Genomic DNA, 23,401 nt, shown 5'->3' with positions numbered 1-23,401 from the left:
TAAGGGGTAAATGTAGGGATATGGTGGGTTGTGCTTCGGCGGGTCGGTGTGGACTTGTTGGGCCGAAGGGCCTGTTTCCACACTGTAAGTAATCTTAAAAAAAAAAGAGGCAGGCGTAGCTGGGGCCCATGCGGGTGCCCATGGCTACTCCTTTTGGTTTGGAGGAAGTGGGGGGATTGGAAAGAGAAGTTGTTCAGGGTGAGGGCCAGTTCAGTCAGTCGAAGGAAGGTGTCAGTGAAAGGGTACTGGTTGGTATGGCGGGAAAAGAAGAAGCGGAGGGCTTTGAGTCCTTCATGATGGGGGATGGAGGTGTACAGGGACTGGATGTCCATGGTGAAGTTAAGGCGTTAGGGACCGGGGAAGCGAAAATCATAGAGGAGGTGGAGGGCGTGGGTGGTGTACTGAACGTAGGTGGGGAGTTCTTGGACTAAGGGGGACAGGACCGTGTCGAGGTATGCAGAGATGAGTTCTGTGGGGCAGGAGCAGGCTGAGACAATGGGTCGGCCGGGGCAGGCAGGTTTGTGGATTTTGGACAGGAGGTAGAAACGGGCGGTGCGGGGTAGTGGGACTGAGGTTGGAGGCCACAGAACTCACCTCCAAACAGACCCCACCATCAGATATATTTATTTCCCTCCCCTATCAGCGTTCCGAAAAGATGACTCCATCACCAGACCACAGCAACATGACAGCTGGAGGAAGAGCACTTCATCTTCCGCGTAGGAACTCTTCAACCACAAGGGATGAACTCCGATTTCCCCAGTTTCCTCATTTTCCCCCCCCCCACCCTCCTTGTCTCAGTCAAATCCCTCGAACTCAGCACCACCTTCCTAACCTGCAATCTTCTTCCTGACCTCTCCGCCCCCACCCCCACCCCGGCCTATCACCCTCACCTTGACCTCCTTCCACCTATCGCATTTCCAACACCTCTCCCTGAAGTCCCTCCTCCCTACCTTTTTTATCTTAGCCTGCTGGACACACTTTCCTCATTCCTGAAGAAGGGCTCATACCTGAAACGTCAATTCTCCTGCTGTTTGGACGCTGCCTGACCTGCTGTGCTTTTCCAGCAACACATTTTCAGCTCTGATCTCCAGCATCTGCAGTCCTCACTTTCACCTCAGTGATGGAGACTTCCTAAGCAAAATTCTGCTAATGGCATGCCCATGTCATTTGGCTCAGGCCAACATCTTTTGCATCAAAGCTAACATTTGCTCTGTTAGCTACTCCATATCATTTGTGTCTGGCAAAACTCCAAGTCAAGTGCTTTACTTGGAGCTTTGGTAAGGGAAGTGGTCCTCCAGGAGGAGAAGGGAAGTAATACTTTCAGGACAATCTACATTTCCTTAAATGTACAATGTTTGCATTGACACCGGGGAAACTCTGACACAAGACTGTGCCTAAAGTAGAGGCAAAACATGTGTACGCTTAGAATCTCATCAGAGCTAAAGTCGTGCATGGCAATCCAGGCATCGCATTCTCCCATTTTCTCCAACCACCAACTGCTTCTCCTGTGACAGAGATACAATGGACTCCTTAGTCATTGAGAACTCATTTCGACTGACATCAAGTCACCCTTGAGTTTGATTTATTTTCCCTTCTTCTTTAGCAGTCTCAAAGTTGAAACAAATCAGAACATCAAAAACTAAGTACAAAAATCTTTTATTTACCCACCTCCATAACCGCCACTCCTCAAACATTCCAGAAGAGACCCTGGCCTCTGGAACTGCTCGGATGCCACTAGTTATGCAGCTGGTGCAGCTGCCATCCCAGCGCTGATTGATGTCACTTCTGCCTCATCATGGCAACTCCTGCAACCACTTCCGCCCCTCACAATTCCTCCTGCATTGCACATGACATCACTTCTGCCCCTCATATCATTGCTGATGTCACATGCTCAATGACTTCCACCACCCTGACTGTCTGCCAACGCCATTCACCTGCATTCTGCAGATGAGACCCCTACAGACCCCACTGTCATCATTCCCGGCCCCCAGAACCCTGAGGGGAACACCTCCCCTGCTCATGGCTCCACACCCATTCCCCCCTACCATCACACCTACTCCAGTTACTGGCTCTACCCCCATTCCCAGCTCCACACCCACGCCAGCTCCCAGCCCTGCAGAGTTTTCACCATCCCTCCAGACCTTCCCCTCACTGAGGACGAACGATCAGTCCTCAGCAAAGGACTCCCCTTCATCCCCCTCCATCCACCCATCAAATAATACACACTTCGAAGAAGTGACGTCGAACACTTCTTCCACCTCTGACCTTACTTTCACAATTGGGAGTCCTGCCCACCTCGAACACACTGCATCCACCTGGACATCCTGCGCTGGCCTATTACCCGCCCTCGACCTCTTCATTTCCAACTGCCGCCGGGACATTAACCGCCTCAACCTGTCTACCTCCCCACTCCAATCTCTCGCCCTCTCAACGTGCAGCCCTCCAATCCCAACCTCACCAAGCCAGCAGCTAAAGGGGGTGCAGTGGTAGTCTGGCGCACTGACCTCTACACCGCTGAAGCCAAATGCCAACTCGAGGACACCTCTTCCCACTGCCCTCTCAACCATGACCCCATCCCCCATCACCAAACCATCATCTCCCAGACCATACAGAACCTCATCACCTCAGGAGATCTCCCACCCACAGCTTCCAACCTCATAGTCTGGGAACCCCGCACTGCCCGGTTCTACCTCCTTCCCAAGATCCACAATCCTGACCACCCTGGCCGACCCATGTCTCAGCATGCTCCTGCCCCACAGAACTCCTCTCTACCTACCTCGACACTGTCCTATTCCCCCCCCCCCCCCCCCCCCGCACTCCAGGAACTCCCCATAAACGTTCAATACACCACCCACGCCCTCTACCTCCTCCAAGACTTCCGTTTCCCCGGCCCCCAACGCCTCATCTTCACCATGGCTATCCAATCCCTCTATGCCTCCATCTGCCATGACCAGGGCCTCCAAGCCCTCCATTTGTTTCCTCTCCAGACGTCCCCAATAGTACCCTTCCACCCAAACACTCATTCGTTTGGCCGAACTGGTCCTCACCCTTAACAATTTCTCATTTGAATCCTCCCGCTTCCTCCAGACCAAAGAAGTAGCCATGGGCACATGTTTGGGCCCCAGCTATGCCTGTCTCTTTGGTTGCATAGAACAGTTGATCTTCCTTAATTACAATGGCACCACTCCCCACCTCTTCCTCCGCCACAATGATGACTGCATTGGTGCCACCTTGTGCTCCCGCAAGGAGGTTAAGCAATTCATCAACTTCACCAACACATTCCACCCTGACCTTAAATTTACCTGGACCTTCTCTGACACCTCCCTTCCCTTCCTGGACCTCTCCATCTCCATTAATGATGACCGACTTGACGCTGATATTTTTTACAAACCCACCGACTCCCACAGCTACCTGGATTACACCTCTTCCTACCCTACCTCTTGCAAAAATGCCATCCTGTATTCCCAATTCCTCCATCTCTGCCGTATATGCTCCCAGGAGGACCAGTTCCACTACAGAACACACCAGATGGCTCCTTTTAGAGACTGCAATTTCCCTTCCCACGTGGTTAAAGATGCCCTCCAATGCATCTCGTCCAAATCCTGCAACTCCGCCCTCAGACTCCACCCCTCCAACTGTAACAAGGACAATGCCCCTGGTGGGCACCTTCCACCCTGCCAACCTTTGCATAAACCAAATCATTCGCCAACATTTCTGCCACCTCCAAACGGACCCCACCACCAGGGAAATATTTCCCTCCCACCCCTTTCTGCCTTCCGCAAAGACTACCTGGTCAGGTCCACGCCCACCCTCCCACCCTGGCACCTTCCCCTGCCACCGCAGGAACTGTAAAACCTGCACCCACATCACCTCCCTTGTCTCCATCCAAGGCCCTAAAGGAGCCTTCCACATCCATCAAAGTTTTACCTGCACATCCACTAATCTCAATTATTGTGTCCGTTGCTTCCGATGCGGTCACCTCTACATTGGGGAGACTGGACGCCTCCTAGCAGAGCGCTTTAGGGAGCATCTCTGGGACACCCGCACCAATCAACCACACCGCCCTGTGGCCCAACATTTCAACTCCCCCTCCCACTCTGCTGAGGACATGGAGGTCCTGGGCCTCCTTCACTGCCACTCCCTCACCACCAGATGCCTGGAGGAAGAACGCTTCATCTTCTGCCTCGGAACACTTCAACACTTTCCTCATTTCCCCTTCCCCTACCTCACCCTAGTTCCAAACTTCCAGCTCAGCACTGTCCCCATGACTTGTCCTACCTGCCTATCTTCTTTTCCACTTATCCACTCCACCCTCCCCCTGCCCCCAACCTATCGCCTTCATCCCCTCCCCCACTCACCCATTGTACTCTATTTTCTCCCCATTCCCACCCTCCTCTAGCTTATCTCTCCACGCTTCAGGTTCTCTGCCTTTATTCCTGATGAAGGGTTTTTGTCCAAAACGTTGATTTTTACGGCTCCTCGGATGCTGCCTGAACTGCTGTGCTCTTCCAGCACCACTGATCCAGAAAACAATCAGAATCCGTTTGTCTTATTGTTGATTTACCAAAATAAAAACAAGAAATACTGGAAATACATAGCAGGTTTGGCAGGAAGGTGTTGCCTTGTTATCAGTTCTATTTTGTTTTGCTTTTGTGTTCATTCTCTGAAGTTTGGATTCAAACCACATTCTCCTTGTAAGAGTTGGATCCCCAAGTTCTCCTTTGTAACTGCCTCGAACAGGGTCAATATTTGCTCATCAGGGTCTAAAATTTGCAACCTGCACTAAGTCTTGTTCTCCCATCACCACTGATTCAGATCTGGCCACACTGCCAGAGAATCCCTACAGTGTGGAAACAGGCCACTTAGGCCAATGGGTTGAAACTGAAGCCTGCGCTATGCTTGTCACCATGCATTTCCCATGGCCAGTCCATCTAGTCTGTACATCCCTGGACACTATGGGGCAATTTAGCATAGCTAGTCTACCTAACCTGCAGATATTTAGACTGTGGGAGGAAACGCTAGCACCTGGAGGAAACCCATGCAGACAGTGGGAGAATGTGGAAACTCCACACAGACAGTCACCTGAGGCTGGAATCAAACCTGGGTCACTGGCACTGAGTGCTAACCACTGAGCCATCGTGCTTTCAAGTCTCTTAATTAACATTCAAATCCCTTCATAGTCTTTCCCCTTGCTGTCTCTAAAAAATTGGTCTCAGCTCCACAACCCCTCTGGGAACTCTGCATTCGTTCAGCATCTTGTGCATCTGTAATTTCCATTGCTCCACCATTGGTGTCCATGTCTTAAGCTGGTTAAGCTCATAACCTTAGAATTGTCTTCATAAACATCTTGTATATCTGAAAATAGTTAATAAAATCTTTTTTGGCCTTTCAGCAAATGTCAGGATAAAATTTCTTTGGGAGCTGACTAGAAAGCAGTTTTGGATGAAGGAATTTGAGAATTTTTATCTTTGAAAGTCAGAATCTGTCCCTTCTGTTGAAGTTACAATTCCCAACTCTGTCACTTTGAAGAATTGAGCTACTCATGGATTGACTTTCACACCTTCCTGAGCTAATTCATCTAATGGAAATAAATGTTCATTCACAGTTTTGGGTTTCCAAAATGATTGAGTTGTGATATTATGAAGCATTCAAGTCCAGAAAGTTTCTCAATGGCTGCCATTCATTTGTGAAGTATCATAACATAGAATCCTTGTAGCCAGCACATTCTAGTGTATCTTTGATTTTCAAATGGAAAGCAAATTGATGCTAATCTGCTTCTGGGAATGGTCCAAAATTCATTAGCCATACTTACGGTGGAAGAATGCTCGGAAGCAGTTGGGATTTTTTGACAGAAGAGTGGGTGTTTCATCAACATTTGCTTTTAGAGGATGCCCTTTTTCTCTTGTATTTGTTGCAATACTGTGAAAATATATTCACTCATGCTTTCATGAGATTTTATTTCCCAGAGAGTTATTACACCAGTTACTAGTTTCTGTACATCTATTGTATAGGATGTTGTTTTCTTTTCCTTTATGGACTTTATTGGCTGGCCAGCATTTTATTGTCCATCTCTAGTTGCCCTAGGGAGCTGCTTCTTTGAACCCAATTGTTGTGGGTTGACTCACAATGCACCTGGAGCAGGAATTCTAGGTTTTGACCCAGCGACAGTGAAGGACTGATGATACACTTCCAAGACAGAATGCTGAATGGTTTTGAGGGGAACTTGCAGGTGGTAGTGTACACACATCTGCCCTTGTCCTTCTAGATGGTAGTGATTGTGGCTGTCTAAGGATTTTTGGTGAATTTCTGCAGTGCATCCACACACTGGTGCTACTGAGCATCAGAGGTGGAGGGAGTGGATGCTTGTGAATGTGGTGCCAATCAAGTGGGCTCATTCTCCTGGATGGTGTCCAGCTTCTTGTGATGTTGAAGCTGCAGCTATCCAGGCAAGTGGGGGTTATTTCACTGCACTCCTGACTTGTGCCGGGCTTTGGGAAGTCAAGGAGGTGAATTATTTGCTGCAGTATTCCTAATTAATAATCACTTTGTGATGAGTCTGCTTGAGTTTCTGGTCAGTGGTAACCCCACGGATGTTGATAGTGAGGAATAGAGTGATGGTAACGCCATTGAATTTCAAGGAGTGATGATGAGATTGTCTCTTATTGGAGATAGTCATTGTCTGGCACAAATGTTAATTGCCACTTGTCAGCCCAAGCTTGATACTGTTCAAATCTTGTTGCATTTGAACATGGATTGCTTTAGTATATGAGGAATTGCAAATGGTGCTGAACATTGTGCAATCATTGGTGAACATCCCCACTTCTGATCTTATGGAAGGAAGAAGCAGCTGAAGATGTTTGGGCCTCTGATTCCGAGGAACTTGTGCAGAGATGGCCGAGAGTTGAGATGATTGACACCTAGCCACCACAACAATCTTTCGATGTGCAAAGTATAACTCCAAGCAACAGAAAATTTGCCTCCTGATTCTCATTGATTCCAGTTTTGCTATGACTCCTTATTACAACACTTGTTTGAATAAGGCTTTGATGAGGGCTGTCATTCTCTTCTCGCTAATGTCACTTTGCATTTTTGATGGAATCTGAGATCTTCTGATACCACCCAAACCAGTGTTTCACCTGCATATGACTTTCAAGTTAATGGATAAACTTTTCCACTGAAAGATAAAAATATGAAACTAGCTGTATTAATATATTAGAAGGATTGACACTTTTAATGTTTTCATGTTTGGATTGACTAAGTGACTTAAACGTCAGTAAGCACATCGCAAGATTTTATTTTTAAGATGTTTTTAGGGCAATTAAAACATCTTGTATTGATCACAAGTAATTCATCATGATAGTCAACTTCAATATGTGAAATCCAATTTGAGTGATGATCCAGTTCACCTGACTATAAAGCTTCACAATGTTCTGTCTCTTTAAATATAAAACCATCTTCCTGTGGGAACATGGTATAGTTATCTAGGATGGAAATATTCTCCTAATAAGATTATTGATTTAAAGTTACTGCAGATTTACTTTGCTTTTACCCAAATCAATATATTTAAAAGCCCCTCAAAGGAAACTCCCAATTTTAAATTCTATTTTAATTTCAGTAGTAGAGAGGTCAATATATATTATAAAAGTAGAGTCATAGAGATGTACAGCACAGAAGCAGACCCTTCAGTCTAAGTCATCCATGCTGACCAGATATCCTAACCTAATCTAGTCCCGTTTGCACTCCTTGGCCCACATCCTTCCAAACCCTTCCTATTCATATACCCATCCAGATGCCTTTTAAATGCTGTAATTGTACCAGCCTCCACTGCTTTCTCTGGCAGCTCATTCCATACGCACATCACCCTCTGTGAACAAGTTGCCCCTTGGGTCCCTTTTTAAATGTTTCCCTTCTCACCATCTTATACGTTCTACTTTTATTCTACCAGTAAAACATTTCAATGTAATTTTAAATTGACACTACCACTTGGCAGGACAAAGGCAGCAGACACACGGGAGCACCATTGCTTGCAAGTTCTCTGCCAAGTCACGCACCACCTTCCTTACTTGCAACTGTATAGCCATTTCTTTATTGTCACAGGAGCTCCCTCCCTAACAATAGTGTGTGTGTGCCTATATCACACTGACTGACTGGTGGTTCAAGAAGATAGCTCATGAGGGCAACTAGAAATGGGCACCTAATACTGGTCTAGCCAGACATGCTGACATTCCATGAAAGAATAAATAATGGGTGTTTGTTTTATTTCTTTCTTCGGTGGCTTTAGAAATGCAACAGTTTTTGAAATGTTTCTCCCTGATCTACACTGTCTTGACTAATGTATCCAAAAAAAAGACTTTCACGATTACTTTTCCACTCTGAAGTTGACACCAGTATCTTTAATGCCTTATACTTTTCAAAATCCTGAACAAGCCTTGCTTTAGCTTAAAAGTCCCAGATGGAAGTACTTTTTCTGTCTGAAGCTACCTTTTGTAACAATGTTGGTTATTTCAGAATAAACTCTCTTCAACAATTCATTTTTGTTTTGTCTTTTTCATTAGTTTAACCTCAAATTTATCAATTGGTAGCTGGCAAAACTTCATGAGGGGAATTCAGTTTCTTTTTCTGTTTCATTATCTAATCTATTCCAGCTACAGCCTCTGTCTGCAGTCTTCTGTTAGTTGGGATGAGTACTGAGAGAGCACCCTTTCTTGCTCAATAGGAGGGCCTTTGCCTAGTATATGATTGTTTTCTGAAATAAGTTATTGCGGGCCCACTTCATGGATTGTGCTGCCTTTCTCAACTCTTTCACCTCCTGCCAATCCATGAGCTCCTTTCTTGGCCATTGTCCTGTAAAACAGTGATTGCCAAACTGAGTCATGAATCCCATTCGCGCTCAACCCAATGGTTTGGGTCACGAGCTCCAAGCAAAGGCTATCATGGTGATCTGACTAACTTTTGACTTCTCCCTTTTTTGAATAGCAAGCATGAATTAATTAGCTGCTCTTTGAAGCCTGATTCCTTTTATGAAAAGCTCGCCGGAGCAATACGCTGTTTTTACTTTAAAACTCTACAGCCCAAATAGACAATGCCCACTCTCAAAGATATCTTCCCTTTTGCTGAATTTCTCTCCTGCCAGTTTCTGGCTCTCTTTGATCTCTAAGCTTCCTTTACTGTCTCCCAGGCCTCTTCCTCGTAACGTCATAGTTCTGAGCCTTTGGCAAATTTGAAGCATCAAAATGGTAATACAATGCAAAAGAAAATTGGGTAGTACAGCTGTCAAAATTCAATCAAAATTGAAATACATGTCCCATATTTATTGTATCCCTTAATTGTTAGAATATGTATGACAGATGGCCAGTGGTTATGCATATGCATTATCATTGCTCAATACCACAATCCATTCATTGGTCTACTGTGTTATGTTCCTCAGGACCTTCATGACAAAATACTATGAGCAACTGCCTTGTTTCCTTATCTCAGAATCTGAGATTTTAAGCAATTTCAATTAATCATCAGGCATAAATCCAAACAGTTTACCATGCTAATTTTTTAAACAATCATGACCTATTTATTGCCTTTGTCTTTCCATTGCCTTTCACGAATTTATAAAATGCTAAATCACCTGAATTAATTTCAGTCTCAGCTAGTTGTATACAATGCCTCAAAGTCTTCCACTGTTTTCTTTGCAGGATCTTAACTATAATTGAAGCCCATCTCCCTAAATGTAAATAATTCTGGACCAGGAGGTGCAAGATCAAGTCCCACCTACTCCAGAGACACGTAATAACATCTCTGAACAGGTTGATTAGAAAATATTTACAAAGTGTTAAAAATGGAAATACATAGTACTTCCTAGAGCAGGAAGTCTATCATACAGCAAGTACAGTAAGTTGGGATTTTAGAGTCATACAGCATGGATGGACTGATCCCTGAGGAACACGACTGGTCACAGGTCTTCAGTCCAACCAGTCCACGCTGACCATAATTCCAAACTAAACAAGTCCCACCTGCCTGTGCTTAGCCCATACCCCTTCAGACATTTCTTATTCATGTATTTATCCAAATGTCTTTTAAACATTGTAACTGGACCCACATCCATCACTTCCTCTGGAAATTCATTTCTCGCACAAACCACTGTTTTTATTTCCATGTCGTCTTTAATCCTACTCCTTAAAAATATGTTCCCTAGTCTTGAAATCCCTCACGGTAGAGAAAAGACAACTGCCATTCACACTATCTGTACACCTCATGATCTTATAAACCTCTATAAGGTCACCCCTCAACCTCCTGCTACAGTGAAAAAAGTTCCAGCCTCTACTTAAAGCGCAAACTTTCCTGATAAACTTGTTCTGAACACTGTGGTTTAATTTCCTTCCTGTAACAGGACAGCCAGGACTGGAACCAGCACTCTGGAAGAGGCCTCACCAAAGCCTTCTGCAACCGCAATGTAACATTCTATACTCAAAGATCTGAGTAATGAAGGCAAATGTGATGAATGTCTTCTTAACCATCCTGTTTATATGTGATGCAAGTTTCATAGAATTATGTTCCTCTGTTCTACAACATACCCAAGGCCCAATGTAAGTTCTGGCCTTATTTATTTACTAAAATGTGGTGTCTGACATTTATCCATTTGCCAGTCCTCCGCCCAATTGATCAAGATTTCTTTGTAATCTTAAATAACCTTCTTCCCTTTCCACTATGCCACCAATTTTGGTGTCATCTACAAACTTGCTAAAGATGCTTTCTATATTCTATCTAAATAGTTTATATAAATGACAAACAAAGGTAGACCCAGCACCAGCAATGGTCACAGGCCTGCAGTCCAAAAAAAAACCCTTTGCCATCACTCTGGCTTAATGGTAGAAGACCATTTTGTATCTAATGGCAAGCTCACCCTGAATCCCATGTGATCTAACTTTAGTAATCAGTCTACTCTGCGGAACCTTGTCAAAAGGTTCACTAAAGTCCAAGTAATGTCTACTGCTCTTCCCTGATCAATCTTCTTGGTTATTTCCTCATAAAACTCAATCAAGTTTGTGAGACATGATCTCCCTTTCCCCAAAACCACGCTGACTATTCCTAATCATTCATTTTTGGCGCTAATTGATTAAGCACTTTATTATTGAAACATCTTGCATGAAATGTCCATCTTTGAGTGACTATCAGTTTATAATCTATCTGACCTGAAATTTATGCAGCACTTCATCAATCACCACACAGTTGCTTTCACAGTTCACTGAAAAGCCTTTTGGTTGTGCTGTTCACGACTATGATGTTCACACATGTTTTCACGTAACTTTGAAATTGCCCTTTAAAATACATGGGGTAGGATGGAGTGTTCAGGAGAAGGTAATGTAGGCTTACAAACCAAAAGGATATAACAGCTTTTCAGGGCAGCTCTTTCTGTAATGATACCTGTAGTGGGATAGGGCGGCTACAGACTCCACTAGCATAGAAAAATAATACCAAATATCAAAGGGGGAAAATTTGTAAAATGGCAAAACTAATGGGTCTTTTCTTAAATGCACTTGGCACTCAGAATAAAATAAATAGATTAACAGTGCTAATAGAAGTTAATGAGTAAGATATTCTAGCCATAACATAGATGTATTTACAAGTCCATCAAAGTTGGGAACTAAATGTTCAGGAGTATGAGGGTGTTTGTGAGGATACGATGAAATAAGTGTGATAACAATAAATGATCTTCAATTGGAAGACATAGAATCCAAATAGGTGCAGGTAAGAAATGACAAGTGAGGAAGACACTGATGGGATAGTCTATGGGTCCCTTAATTGTCTATCTTACAGCATAGTAACAATCAAGAGCTAATGAAAGCATGTTAAAAAATGTATGTTAATCAAGCATGACTTTAGTCTTCATATAAATTGGGAAGAAGAATTCGTAGAATGAGTTTAGGAGAGTTTCCTGGAACAATTTGTGGATGCAACCACTGATGGGCTGTTATGGCACTAGTAACCCGATATGAAGATGGTTTAATAAATGATCTTGGAGTCAAAGATCCCTTCTTGATCAGTGACTATAATATGGTAGAATTTAGTATTCAGTTTGGGAGGAAGAAACTTAGGTCGGAAAAAAACTATGTCCTATCTAAATAAGGGTATGTACAAAAGTATGAGAACAGATTTAGCTGGAGTGGACAGAGGAAGGAGTTTAGCAGAAGAATTGGTTGCTGAGAAAAGCAGATATTTTAGAAAATAGTTCACAACACACAAGAAAGAAATACCTCCGCGAGGAGAAAGGATTCCACTAATAGAATAAACTGACTGTGGTTAACTGAGGAAGTTAGTGATCAAATTGAAAACAATAAACAAACATACAATATGATAATATTAGGGATAAGCCAGATGCTTGGGAAAATTTTTAAAACCAAGAAAAGATGACCGAAAATAAAAGAGGGAAAAATAAACTTTGCAGGTGAACTAGCGAGTACTATAAATAAGGATAGTTAGAGCTTCTTTAAAAATATAAGGAAGGAAGGAGAAGCCAAAGTGAACACAGGTCCCTCAGGAAATGAGGCTGGGGAAATAAGGAATGGGAGGTAGGAAATGGCAGAGGAGTTAAATAGTACTTTGCATCAGTCTCTGCAATAGAAGACACAAACAACATTCAAAAGATACTAAATAATCAAGGGGCAGAAGTGGAGATGCAAAAATGTAATAACTATCACAAGAGAAGTAGTACTAGGGAAATTAATGGGGCTAAAGGCCAGTGAGACCCAAGATCTAATTAGCTGCATCCTAGGCTGGTGAAGGAATGACCAGTGAGTGCACTTTGTTCTGTTTCCAAACATAATCTCAAACTAAACTAAACTAGTCCTGCGTGCCTGCTCCTGGCCCTCCATATTCAAGTTCAGCAGGTAATAGTGAAGGCAAATGGAATATTGACTTATTTCAACAGAAATGGATTTTAAATAAGGAAAGATTTGTTAGAAATATGCAAGGCACTAGTCAGACAATATCTGCAATACCATGAATAGTTTGGTCCCTTTTGAGTTTAGAAGAATGAGAGATGTTATTGAAACTTTATAAGATTCTTAGAGGCTTGACAAGGTAGATGTTGTCAAGTTGTTTCCCTTGTGGGAGAAGTAGGTGATTTTCTGTCTGTTTAAAACAGATTAGGAGGAATTTCTCCTTTGAAAGGGTAATGGATCTACAGAATACTTTGCCTCAGAGGCTGGGTCATTAGGTATAATCAGGCTGATGTAGACAAATTTTAATCAGCACAGGAATCGAGGGTTATGGGGAAAAGGCAGGATAGTGAATTTGAGGATGATCAAATTAGCCATGGTCTCATTGAATGGCAGAGAATACTCAATGAGCCAAATGGCTTATTTCTGCTAGTGCATGTTATGGTCATTGACAGGTTTCTTTCCATTATCTCATACCTTTTAGGTTGATAACAATAGTATCTGATTAAAGTCATGTGCCAATAGAGGGCCTACAATTGATATGGTGGTACTTTAGCAGAATTTTTAACTTGCCAAATCAGATGAGCAAATTGACTATGTAATGAACAAGACAACTTGCCTTTCTCCCCTCTGATTTTTATATCCTGATGCCATTAATGTTTGTCTACATTCTGATTTTCTTAAGGAGATAATAGAGGAATACAAGAAATAGGAACAGGAGTTGACCATTCAGCTAGTTGAGCCAGCTGCACCATTAATATAATTGTGGCTGATCTTAGGTTTCAACTCCACTTTTCTGCGCACTCTACCTTTCCCTTGATTCTCTGAAAATCAAAAATCTGTTTCTCTCAGCCATTAGCATATTCATGATGGAACATTCTTAACCCTCTGGGATAGAGAAATTCACAGACTTACAACCTTTTGAGTGATCAATCCCTCAGCTCAAAACTTGCCATTTGTGTTTTAGATTCTCCGACCTGGGAAAGCAGTCTGTCAAAGAAACAATGTGTTAAATAGGATTTCCCCCGAGTAAAACCATGTTGATTTGTTCTAATCATGTTTTGATATTCCAAGTGCATTGTTAAGGCTTCCTTAATAACAGATTTTGCAATTTTCCTGACAGTGGTGTTGGGTTAATTGGCCTGTTTTTTTCTCCTATCTTGAAAAGCAGTCTAATATTTAGTAATTTCTAATCTGTCCTTGACTCTGAGAAATTTTGTGAAATCATAGCTGGTATCTCTACTATTCCTGATGAAGGGCTTATGCCCAAGACGTTGACTCTCCTGTTCCTCAGATGCTGCCTGATCTGCTGTGCTTTTCCAGCATCACACTCATTGACTCTGATCTCCAGCATCTGCAGTCCTCGCTTTCTGTACTATTTCTGCCACTTTTAGAATTCTTGTCAGAGCGCCAGGGACCTGGGTTCAATTCCCGCCTCAGGCGACTGACTGTGTGGAGTTTGCACGTTCTCCCCGTGTCTGCGTGGGTTTCTTCCGGGTGCTCCGGTTTCCTCCCACAGTCCAAAGATGTGCGGGTCAGGTGAATTGGCCATGCTAAATTGCCCGTAGTGTTAGGTAAGGGGTATATGTACGGTGGGTTGCGCTTCGGCGGGTCGGTGTGGACTTGTTGGGCCGAAGGGCCTGTTTCCACACTGTAAATAATCTAATCTAATCTCAGTCTCCTAAGTTTTCTCTGATATTAGTTTTCTTAATTATACTTATAAAAATCTTATCAGTTTCATATTTCTGCCTAGCTCAGTCTCATTTTATTTTTCCTTCATAGACCTTTGCTGGTTTCTAAATTACTGTCAGCATTCATACCTGTTATTCTTTGCAATATTCTAAGCTTCATCTTTAAATCTAATGCTACATTCCTGAGTAAACCAGGGCTGGATCAACATTACTACTATTAGGGACCTATAAACTACGCTCACCAGCTCTTCTTCTTTACTACCCACGGGAGTTTAAAACATGATTTTCTAAGACTAGATCCTTTCTCACTGATATCATTTTATCATCCTTTACTATCCACACTACTTCTCTTCCTTTTCCATTCTGTCTGTCTTTCCAAAATATTATGTATCCTTGATTTATCTTCCAGCATTGATCACTTTATGAACATATGTCTGTAATGCCAAATAGATTTGAATAGTTTATCTCTATTTGTGCTATTAGTTAATCTGTCCTATTACAGATGCTTTATCCATTTAAGTAAAGAATCTTTAGTTTATCTTTAAAATTTTTTAATCACTGCAATGACTTTGTACCTTAGTTACGCTTCTAAAAGGTGATGTATGGTTTTTGTTACATTCTCTGTGCTGTGGATCCTATTCTGTTTAACCTTGTCCACCGCTGTACACTGTTCCAGTGCCTCAACCTTTTTATTTAGATTCCTGAATCTCTCTTCACCTGAACACTGCTCCATCCCTTCACACCTGTTAGTTTGAAGTCCAACCTTATATGAATTGGCCAGGACACTTATAGCCTGATTGAGATGGAATCCATCTTGATAGAATAGATTATTTTCCCTCGCATGTTATTGCATCATGAACCAAAACCCTTTTTTTATACATCACTCTTTATGCCATGCATTTAATTCTGTTTTTTCCATTTCCGATTGGTGTATGATTTGATGTTCTGCATCTTAATGTGGACTTCAAATCCTAACATTTTGTTAGCAGATCATCATTCTTGGTTCTTCCTCTATTGTTGGTTCCCATGTGATTCATGGCTTCTTGTTATCCCACTTCAAGTTCCTGTCCAGTTGCGAGGAGATGTCCTTAACTCTGCACCTGGCAGGCAAAACAACCTTGGCAACTCCTGGTCGTGACTGAGTAAGACGTTTTTTACTCCTGACTCTACTTTCTCCTATCACTACACATTCCGTTTTACTCACTCCATTAATGGCATCCTACATCATGGTGCCTTGGTCTATTCACTCCTCCATCTTGCAATCCTTTTCATCTATACAAGTAACAAACACCTTGGAGGTATTAGACAGTGTCATGGCTGAGGTTCCTCCATCACTCAATGCTCATTCCTCTGCATCAGTTGGACTGTCAGGTAAACTCCTGACCCCAACTATTGACATTTTAAAAAGATTCTGCTCATCAAAGGGGTATGAGTGCCTCCTGAATTAAAGTTTTCAGCAAAGCATTTGATAAAGTGCCTTTCATAAAGTCAGGAAGTATGGGATTCAGGGAGGTTTGGCTACCTGGATTCAGAATTGGCTGGCTTACAGAAGGCAGAGAGTGGTTGTAGATGGAAAGTATTCTGTTGAGTGGGCTCCTACAGGGCTCTGTTCTTGAGCCTCTGCTCCTTGTAGTTTTTATAAATGACTTGGATGAGGAGGTCGAGGGTGAATTAGTAAATTTGCAGATGACACAAAGGTTGGAGGTGTCGTCGATAGTATAGAGGGCTACTGCAGGCTGCAATACAACCTAGACAGAATGCAGAGCTGGGCTGAGAAATGGCAGATAGAGTTCAACCTGGATAAATGCAAAGTGATTCATTTTGTAAGGTCAAACTCGAATGCTGAATACAAGAGTAAAGACAGGACTCTTGATAGTGTGGAGGAACAGAGGATCTGGGTGTGGAAGTACATAGATTCTTCAAAATTGCCACTGAGTAGATTGGGTTATTAAGAAAGCATATGGTGTTTTGGCTTTCACTAACAGGGGGATCGAGTTTAAAAGCTGTGAGTTTTGCTACAGCTCTATAAGTCCCTGGTGAGACCACACTTGGAATGTTGTGTCCTGTTCTTGTCGCCCTACTATAAGAAAGATAGAGGCTTTGGAGAGGGTGCAAAGAAGGTTTACCAGGATGCTGCCTGGACTGGAGGGCTTGCATTATGAAGAACGGTTGAAAAAGTCCGGACTTTCTTCTCTGGAGAGAAGGAGGAAGAGAGGAGACCTGATTGAGGTATACAAGATAATGAGAGGAATAGATAGTCAATAGCCAGAGACTTTTCCCCAGGGCAGGATTGACGAGTACGAGGGGTCATAGTTTTAAGATATTAAGGGAAAGGTATAGAGGAGATGTCAGAAGTTGGATCTTTACGCAGAGAGTTGTGAATGCATGGAATGCGTTGCCAGCGGTGGTGGTGGAAGCAGAGTCATTAGGGATATTTAAGCTATTGCTGGACAGGCACATGGAGAGCAGTGAGTTGAGGGGTGCGTAGGTTAAGTTATTATTTTTTACATTAGGATTAAACCTCGGCACAACATCGTGGGCCAAAGGTCCTGTTCTGTGCTGTACTTTTCTATGTTCTATAACTTTGACACTCACTGATGTGCCAGAGAGTCTGCAGTTCAGCCTTGAGTTGTGTCTGAGCCAAGCACCTCAAACCTCCTATGTTTAATACAGATTTTTTTGTTTTTCCTTACACTAATGTTCAGAAGTTTCTATATTCTGCAGTTGTAGCCCATCATCTGCCCTGCAATCTTTATTATGTGATGGTTAATTTTTAAAAAATTATAATTAATTTATAATAAATTTATAATTAATCAATCATACTAATCGTAATTAATGTAATGATTGCTAGAAACCTTACAATTACTAATGTTATCTGAATTTTGAAAAGTAAAGGAGCATGATAATCACCAACCTACCATTTACATGCTTTCCTGTAAAGTCAAATTTAGATTTTTTTTCAGAATGTGGTCAGTCCACAAACTTGGGAATCTACCCTTTTAAATTGGGCCCTGCTTTTCTCACCTTATAAACTGGTTTTTGCTTCCTCCACCTTTTAAACTGATCCTCGGCTCTCCATGCCTTTTAAACAGGCCGCAGCTCTCTATGCCTTTTAAACAGGCCGCAGCTCTCTATGCCTTTTAAACTTGTCCCCCTCCTCCACATCCTTTAAATTGGCCCCATACTCCGTTAAGCTGATGGTGAAGTGATAATGTCAATGGGTTAGTAATTCGGAGCCTATTTAATACTATGTGAGCAATGGGTTCAAATTGCAGTAAGGGAATTGATAATACAGTACTTAAGTTCAAGTAATAGAGCAGCCTGGTGGCTCAGTGGTTAGCGCATAGCGCCACATAGTGCCAGGGACCCAGGTTCAATTCCAGCCTCGGGCAACTGTCTGTCTGGAGTTTGCACGTACTCCACGTATCTGTGTGGGTTTCCTCCGGCGCTGCAGTTTCCTTCCACAATCCAAAGATGTGCAGATTAGGTGAATAAGCCCATAGTGTTCAGTGATGTGTAGGTTAGGTGTAAATGTAGAGTAATAGGGTAGGGGATTGGATCTGGGTGGGCTACTGTTCAGAGGGTCAGTGTGGACTTGTTGGGCCAATTAGCCTGTTTTCACACTGTAGGGATTCTATGATTCTATAATAAATCTGGAATTGAAGACTTGTCCAATTGTTGCTTTAAACAACCATCTGATTCATCAGTATCATATCGGGAAGGAAATCTGTCATCCTCACCTGATTTGGTCAAAATGTGACTCCAAACCCACAACAATGTAGTTAACCCTTTAGTGCCTTCTGAAATAACCCAGCAAGAACTGGGCTAGCCATGTCAATGCTGGAAACAAAAGCAAGTCTAAGGCAATGAATCTTCAATGGAACAACTCACCTCCTTACTTCCGAGAGGTACAAGTCAGGAATGTGATGAAATACTCCCATCGTGCCTGGATGGATGCAGTTCCAACAACACTCAAGAAGCTTGAAAACATCCAGTATAGAGCTTGATTGGTACCAATCCGTAAGCATTCATTCCCTCCACCACTGATGCTCGGTAGCAGCAGTATGAAATATACAGGGATATACGAGATGCAGTGTTAAGCTCTTTTCAGAGAAGTGGATTTACAGGAATGCTGCCATTTGCAAGTTCAGTAAGAAAGGGCTGAAAATGTGTTGCTGGAAAAGCGCAGCAGGTCAGGCAGCATCCAAGGAGCAAGAGAAACTTTCCTCATTCCTGAAGAAGGGCTCATGCCCAAAACGTCGATTCTCCTGCTGCCTGACCTGTTGTGCTTTTCCAGCAACACATTTTCAGCTCTGATCTCCACCATCTGCAGTCCTCACTTTCTTCCAGTAAGAAAGGGCCTTCATTTTAAAGTGAAAGGCAGGAGATTCAGAGGGCATTTGAGGAAACCATTTTTCACCCAGAGGGTAATAGGGGTTTGGAATGCACTGCCTGAGGTAGGAAAACTCATAGTACTTTTTAAAGACTTGGATGAGCACTTGAAGTGTCATAACTTTCGAGGCTATGGATCTAGTGGTCAAAAAGGCATATGACATGCTTTCCTTCATTTAGACCAGGCATTGAGTACAGGATTTGGCAGTCATGTTACATTTGTATAGGACTTTGGTTCGGCCACATTCGGAATACTGCCTTCAGTTCTGGTCGCCACATTACCAAAAAGATGTGGATGTTTTGAGAGGGTGCAGTGGAGGTTCGCTGGGATGTTGCCTGGTATGGAGGATGCTAGCTATGGAGAGAGGTTGAGTAGATTAGGAATATTTTTATTAGAAAGGTGGAGGTTGAGAGGGGACCTGATTTGAGGTCGACAAAATCATGAGACGTATAGGCAGGGTGGATAGCAAGAAACCTTGTCCTAGATTAGGGGACTCAATTACCAGGGGTCACAAGTTCAAAGTGAGAGGGGAAAAGTTTAAGGGAGGTATGTGTGGAAAGTTCTATATGCAGAGGGTGGTGGGTTCTTGTAATGTGTTGTCAGTAGAGGCAGGCACGATAGTGTCATTTAAGATGAATCTGGACAGATACATGAATGGGCAGGGAGCAGAGGCATACAGATCCTAAATAGGCGACAGGTTTAGATAGAGGAACTGGATCGAAACAGGCTTGGAGGGTCAAAGGACCTGTTTTTGTGCTGTAATTTTCTTTGTTCTTTGTTTTTGTTCTATTGTGGGAGTATGGGAAAGTGGGCCATTGTAGACAGTAGTATATTCTTAGTGGTACAGACTTGATGAGCCAGAGGGCCTCTTCTGGACTGTATCATTTTATGATTCCCTTCCAAGCCATTCATCCAGAGTTCAAACTTTTTCACTATTACTTTGGTTATAGAGGTAATTATCATGAAAACAGACCTTTGTGGTGCAACTCAACCATGTTGACCAGATATCCCATTTTCCTGCATTTAGCCCATATCCCTCAACCTTCCTATTCATATACCCATCCAGATGTTTTTTAAATGTTGCAATTGTACCAGCCTCCACCTCTTCTTCTGGCAGCTCATTCTATACATGTACCACCCTCTGGGTGAAAACATTGCCCCTTAGGTCCCTTTTAAATCTTTCCCTTCTCATCTTACACCTATGCCGTCTAGTTTTGGACTCTCCCTCTCTGGGGAAAAAACCTTGTCTATTTACCCTATCCCTGCCCCACATGATTTTAACTTCTATATGGTCACCCCTCAGCCTCCAATGCTTCAGGGAAAATAGCCCCAGTTTGTTCAGTCTTCCCCTATAGCTCAAACCCTCCAACCCTGGCAACATCCTCATAAATCTTTTCTGAACCCTTTCAAGTTTCACAGCATCCTCCCTGTAGGAAGGCGACCAGAATTGCACACAATACTCTAAGTACACAATGTCCTGTACAGCCACAACGTGACCTCCCTACTCCTATACTCAATGCACTTGCCAATAAAGGCAAGCATACCAAACACTTTCTTCACTATCCTATCCAACTGCGACTTCCACTTCCAAGGAACTATGAACCTACACTCCAGGGTATAGTTGTTCAGCAACATTCCCCAGGACCTTTCCATTAAATGTATAAGTCCTGCCCTGATTTGCCTTTCCATAATGCAGCACCTCACATATATCTAAATTAAATTCCATCTGCCACTCCTCAGCCATTGGCCCATCTGATCAAGATCCCATTGTACTCTGAGGTAACCCTCTTTGCTGTCCACTACACCGAAACTTTGTGTCATCTGCAAACTTATTAACCATACCTGCTGTGTTCATATTCAAATCATTTATATAAAATGACAAAACGTAGTGGACCCAGCACCGATGCTTGCAGCACACTACTGGTCACAGGCCTCCAGTCTGAAAAGCAACCCTCCACCACCACCCTGTGTCTTCTACTTTCGAGCTAGTTATGTATCAAAATAGTTAGTTCTCCCTGTATTCTGTGTGATCTAACCTTGCTAACCAGTCTATCATGAGGAACCTTGTTGAACGCCTTACTGAAGTCCATATATATCACATCCACCTCTCTCTTTGGTACTTCTCAATCAAAATCCTTGAATCCCTTTCCTCACTGCATTGTCGATGTCCCTAGGCCAAATGGGCTGCTGCAGTCAAGACGACAGCTGCCAACCACCTCCTCCAAAGACAACTAGGGTTGAGAAATAAACCACATTCACATCCCATTAACGAACAAAAAAAAGCTCAGTTCAAAATCAATTAGGGCAACACCCACATCCCATGAAAGAAAGTTATCCAGGAACTCTGGTGAAAAGTCTGAATCTTCTTCATTATACTGCTAACAGCTTTCATCTGACAAAGTGCTTCAGTATTGATTTTACTTCTTGCAGAGAGTAACAAATCCATATCTTGTTTCTTTTTTGGAGGGAGCTTACCCATGACCACGTATTCATTTCATTCTTTTACTAGTCATATGCTTCATACTTAAAACACATTGGAGCATATTCATACCCCAACAGTTTACAATGCTTTGTGTCATTTTTCACAATGGCCAGTGAGAGTATAGTTTTTGATCTGGAATTGTTTGTTCTTATTTTCTGATCAACATCTTGAGGCAGTTTCCTCCAACACCATGCTATATTCCAGAAAGCCAGTTGATGAAGCATAAACTAGACACAATTATACTCATAGAAGCATTTATTTATATATTAACTAGCAACTGGAATTTCAGTCTCTTTATTTATGGGGGCAGAACTGAATTCTCAATATATTAATTACCTGCACATAAATTAATGAAAAATCTAAAATTCACAGCCTACGGTGAAGAAATGGAGATTGAGGTATACAAGAGGCCAGAATTGGTGGATCGCCAATCCTAAAAATTTCGAGGAGGATGTTCCAAAGTCATACAGGGAGTTGGAAACAAGGTTTAAAAATTGAGCATTGCTGTGACAGTGAACAAAGTATCCCAATAGACATAGGGGTGATGGTGCAAGTTAGCAGGGGATAGTAGAGTTTCAGATAGATGTTCCAGTTTATAACCAGCTACCTTGGAGATACAGTAATTCCCTAACTCATCTCTGACTGGCAGCCACACTCGGAACCATTTATGTGGTGCATTTTGCCCTCAGGCCGAGGTTGATTTTTTTATCCACTGTAACCATCTCTGCTAATGTAATAGGAATCATTCTGTTCATTTAACAGCATGTATCCTAAGCCTCCAAGCAGACAAGGATCCCATCACAGATCGTAATGTTCATCTCACCTCCTTGTGTGATATTCTGGAGATTATCCTACGAAAGGGAATCAGGCGTGAGTAACAGTCAACAAACTCTAACATTGCATTTTGCATTTCAGAATGCTTCATTTCTTCGCCAGACTTGACTTTTAATGTTCTCAACGGGTTAGTTGAATAATGTAAAAAGAAAAAGATGCTTTCACTTTTGTAGTGACTTTCATAACCTTAAGATGACCTAAAATTCTTTGCATCAAATGAAATATTATTAAAATATAATCATGGTTGTTGATTTAATGAAACTTGACAGCCACATAGCAAGCTTCCACAAACGGCAGTATGCTAAGTAGTCAAATGATAATATTTTTAGTGATATGGTTGAGGACATATAAGCCAACACAGTAGTGACAACTCCTTATTCTTTTTGAGTAGTGCCATGACATTGTGTATTCAGCTGAGAGGTCAGTCACGGTTTGATGTCCATGCAAAGGGCACCACCTCCAACTGACAATCAGGAGATCCTGTGGTGATCACAGATCTGTGCTGGATTAGCTCATTTCATGAGTGTAGAGCTGCTATAATTGCAGCATCCTCCCATCCCTCATCATCCCAGACCCCAACCCCCATCCATCCTATGCTACCTTATTTCTGGTCCCAATTGCTTTGCAGTAGTCAAAGTACTGATCCATGTGATCAGTGGATATGAATTAGATTGGGCTATGTCATGATTCTTCTGCAGTTGAATGGCACATTGAAGTCTTCCTGGGTTGTGCTGTCTGAGACTTTTCAAGCCTCTGGAACTGGACCCTAGTGGCAGTCAGCACTAGACGATGAAGAACCAAGGGTAAAATCCAAGTGTGTTGAAGGCACCCATCAGTTCAAGGGAAAGCTATTAGTGGTATACCTCTGTGTGGGGCTTATTCTAATTTAATGAAAATATTCATATTTATGATGTATGCCATTTTTGGACCATCCCAAATTGCTTTTAAAGACAGCAACATTAATGAAGTATACTCATCATTACTGTGTAGGTAAACAAATGTTGAAGACCCATTTTATTACATGCTATTGTGTTTTTTTTTAACTGCTATGTTGGACTCCAGTTTCTGCACC

At 42.6% G+C, this 23,401-nt stretch overlaps 1 protein-coding gene across 3 annotated transcripts in view; it reads left to right on the top strand.

The window, feature by feature from the left end:
• The window catches only part of si:ch211-250n8.1 (uncharacterized), a 70,924-nt gene that overhangs the window by 7,435 nt on the left and 40,088 nt on the right, over nucleotides 1-23,401 (top strand). For all 3 annotated transcript variants that reach the window (XM_060844637.1, XM_060844636.1, XM_060844635.1), the window contains exon 2: nucleotides 22,258-22,365. In XM_060844637.1, coding sequence (XP_060700620.1) covers nucleotides 22,258-22,365 — 108 coding nt within the window. The remainder of the gene's footprint in view (nucleotides 1-22,257; nucleotides 22,366-23,401) is intronic.

This window comes from Hemiscyllium ocellatum, chromosome 25 (assembly GCF_020745735.1).
Source record: "Hemiscyllium ocellatum isolate sHemOce1 chromosome 25, sHemOce1.pat.X.cur, whole genome shotgun sequence".
Taxonomy (NCBI): Eukaryota; Metazoa; Chordata; class Chondrichthyes; order Orectolobiformes; family Hemiscylliidae; genus Hemiscyllium; species Hemiscyllium ocellatum.
This window is presented reverse-complemented; position numbering and strand designations above follow the sequence as displayed.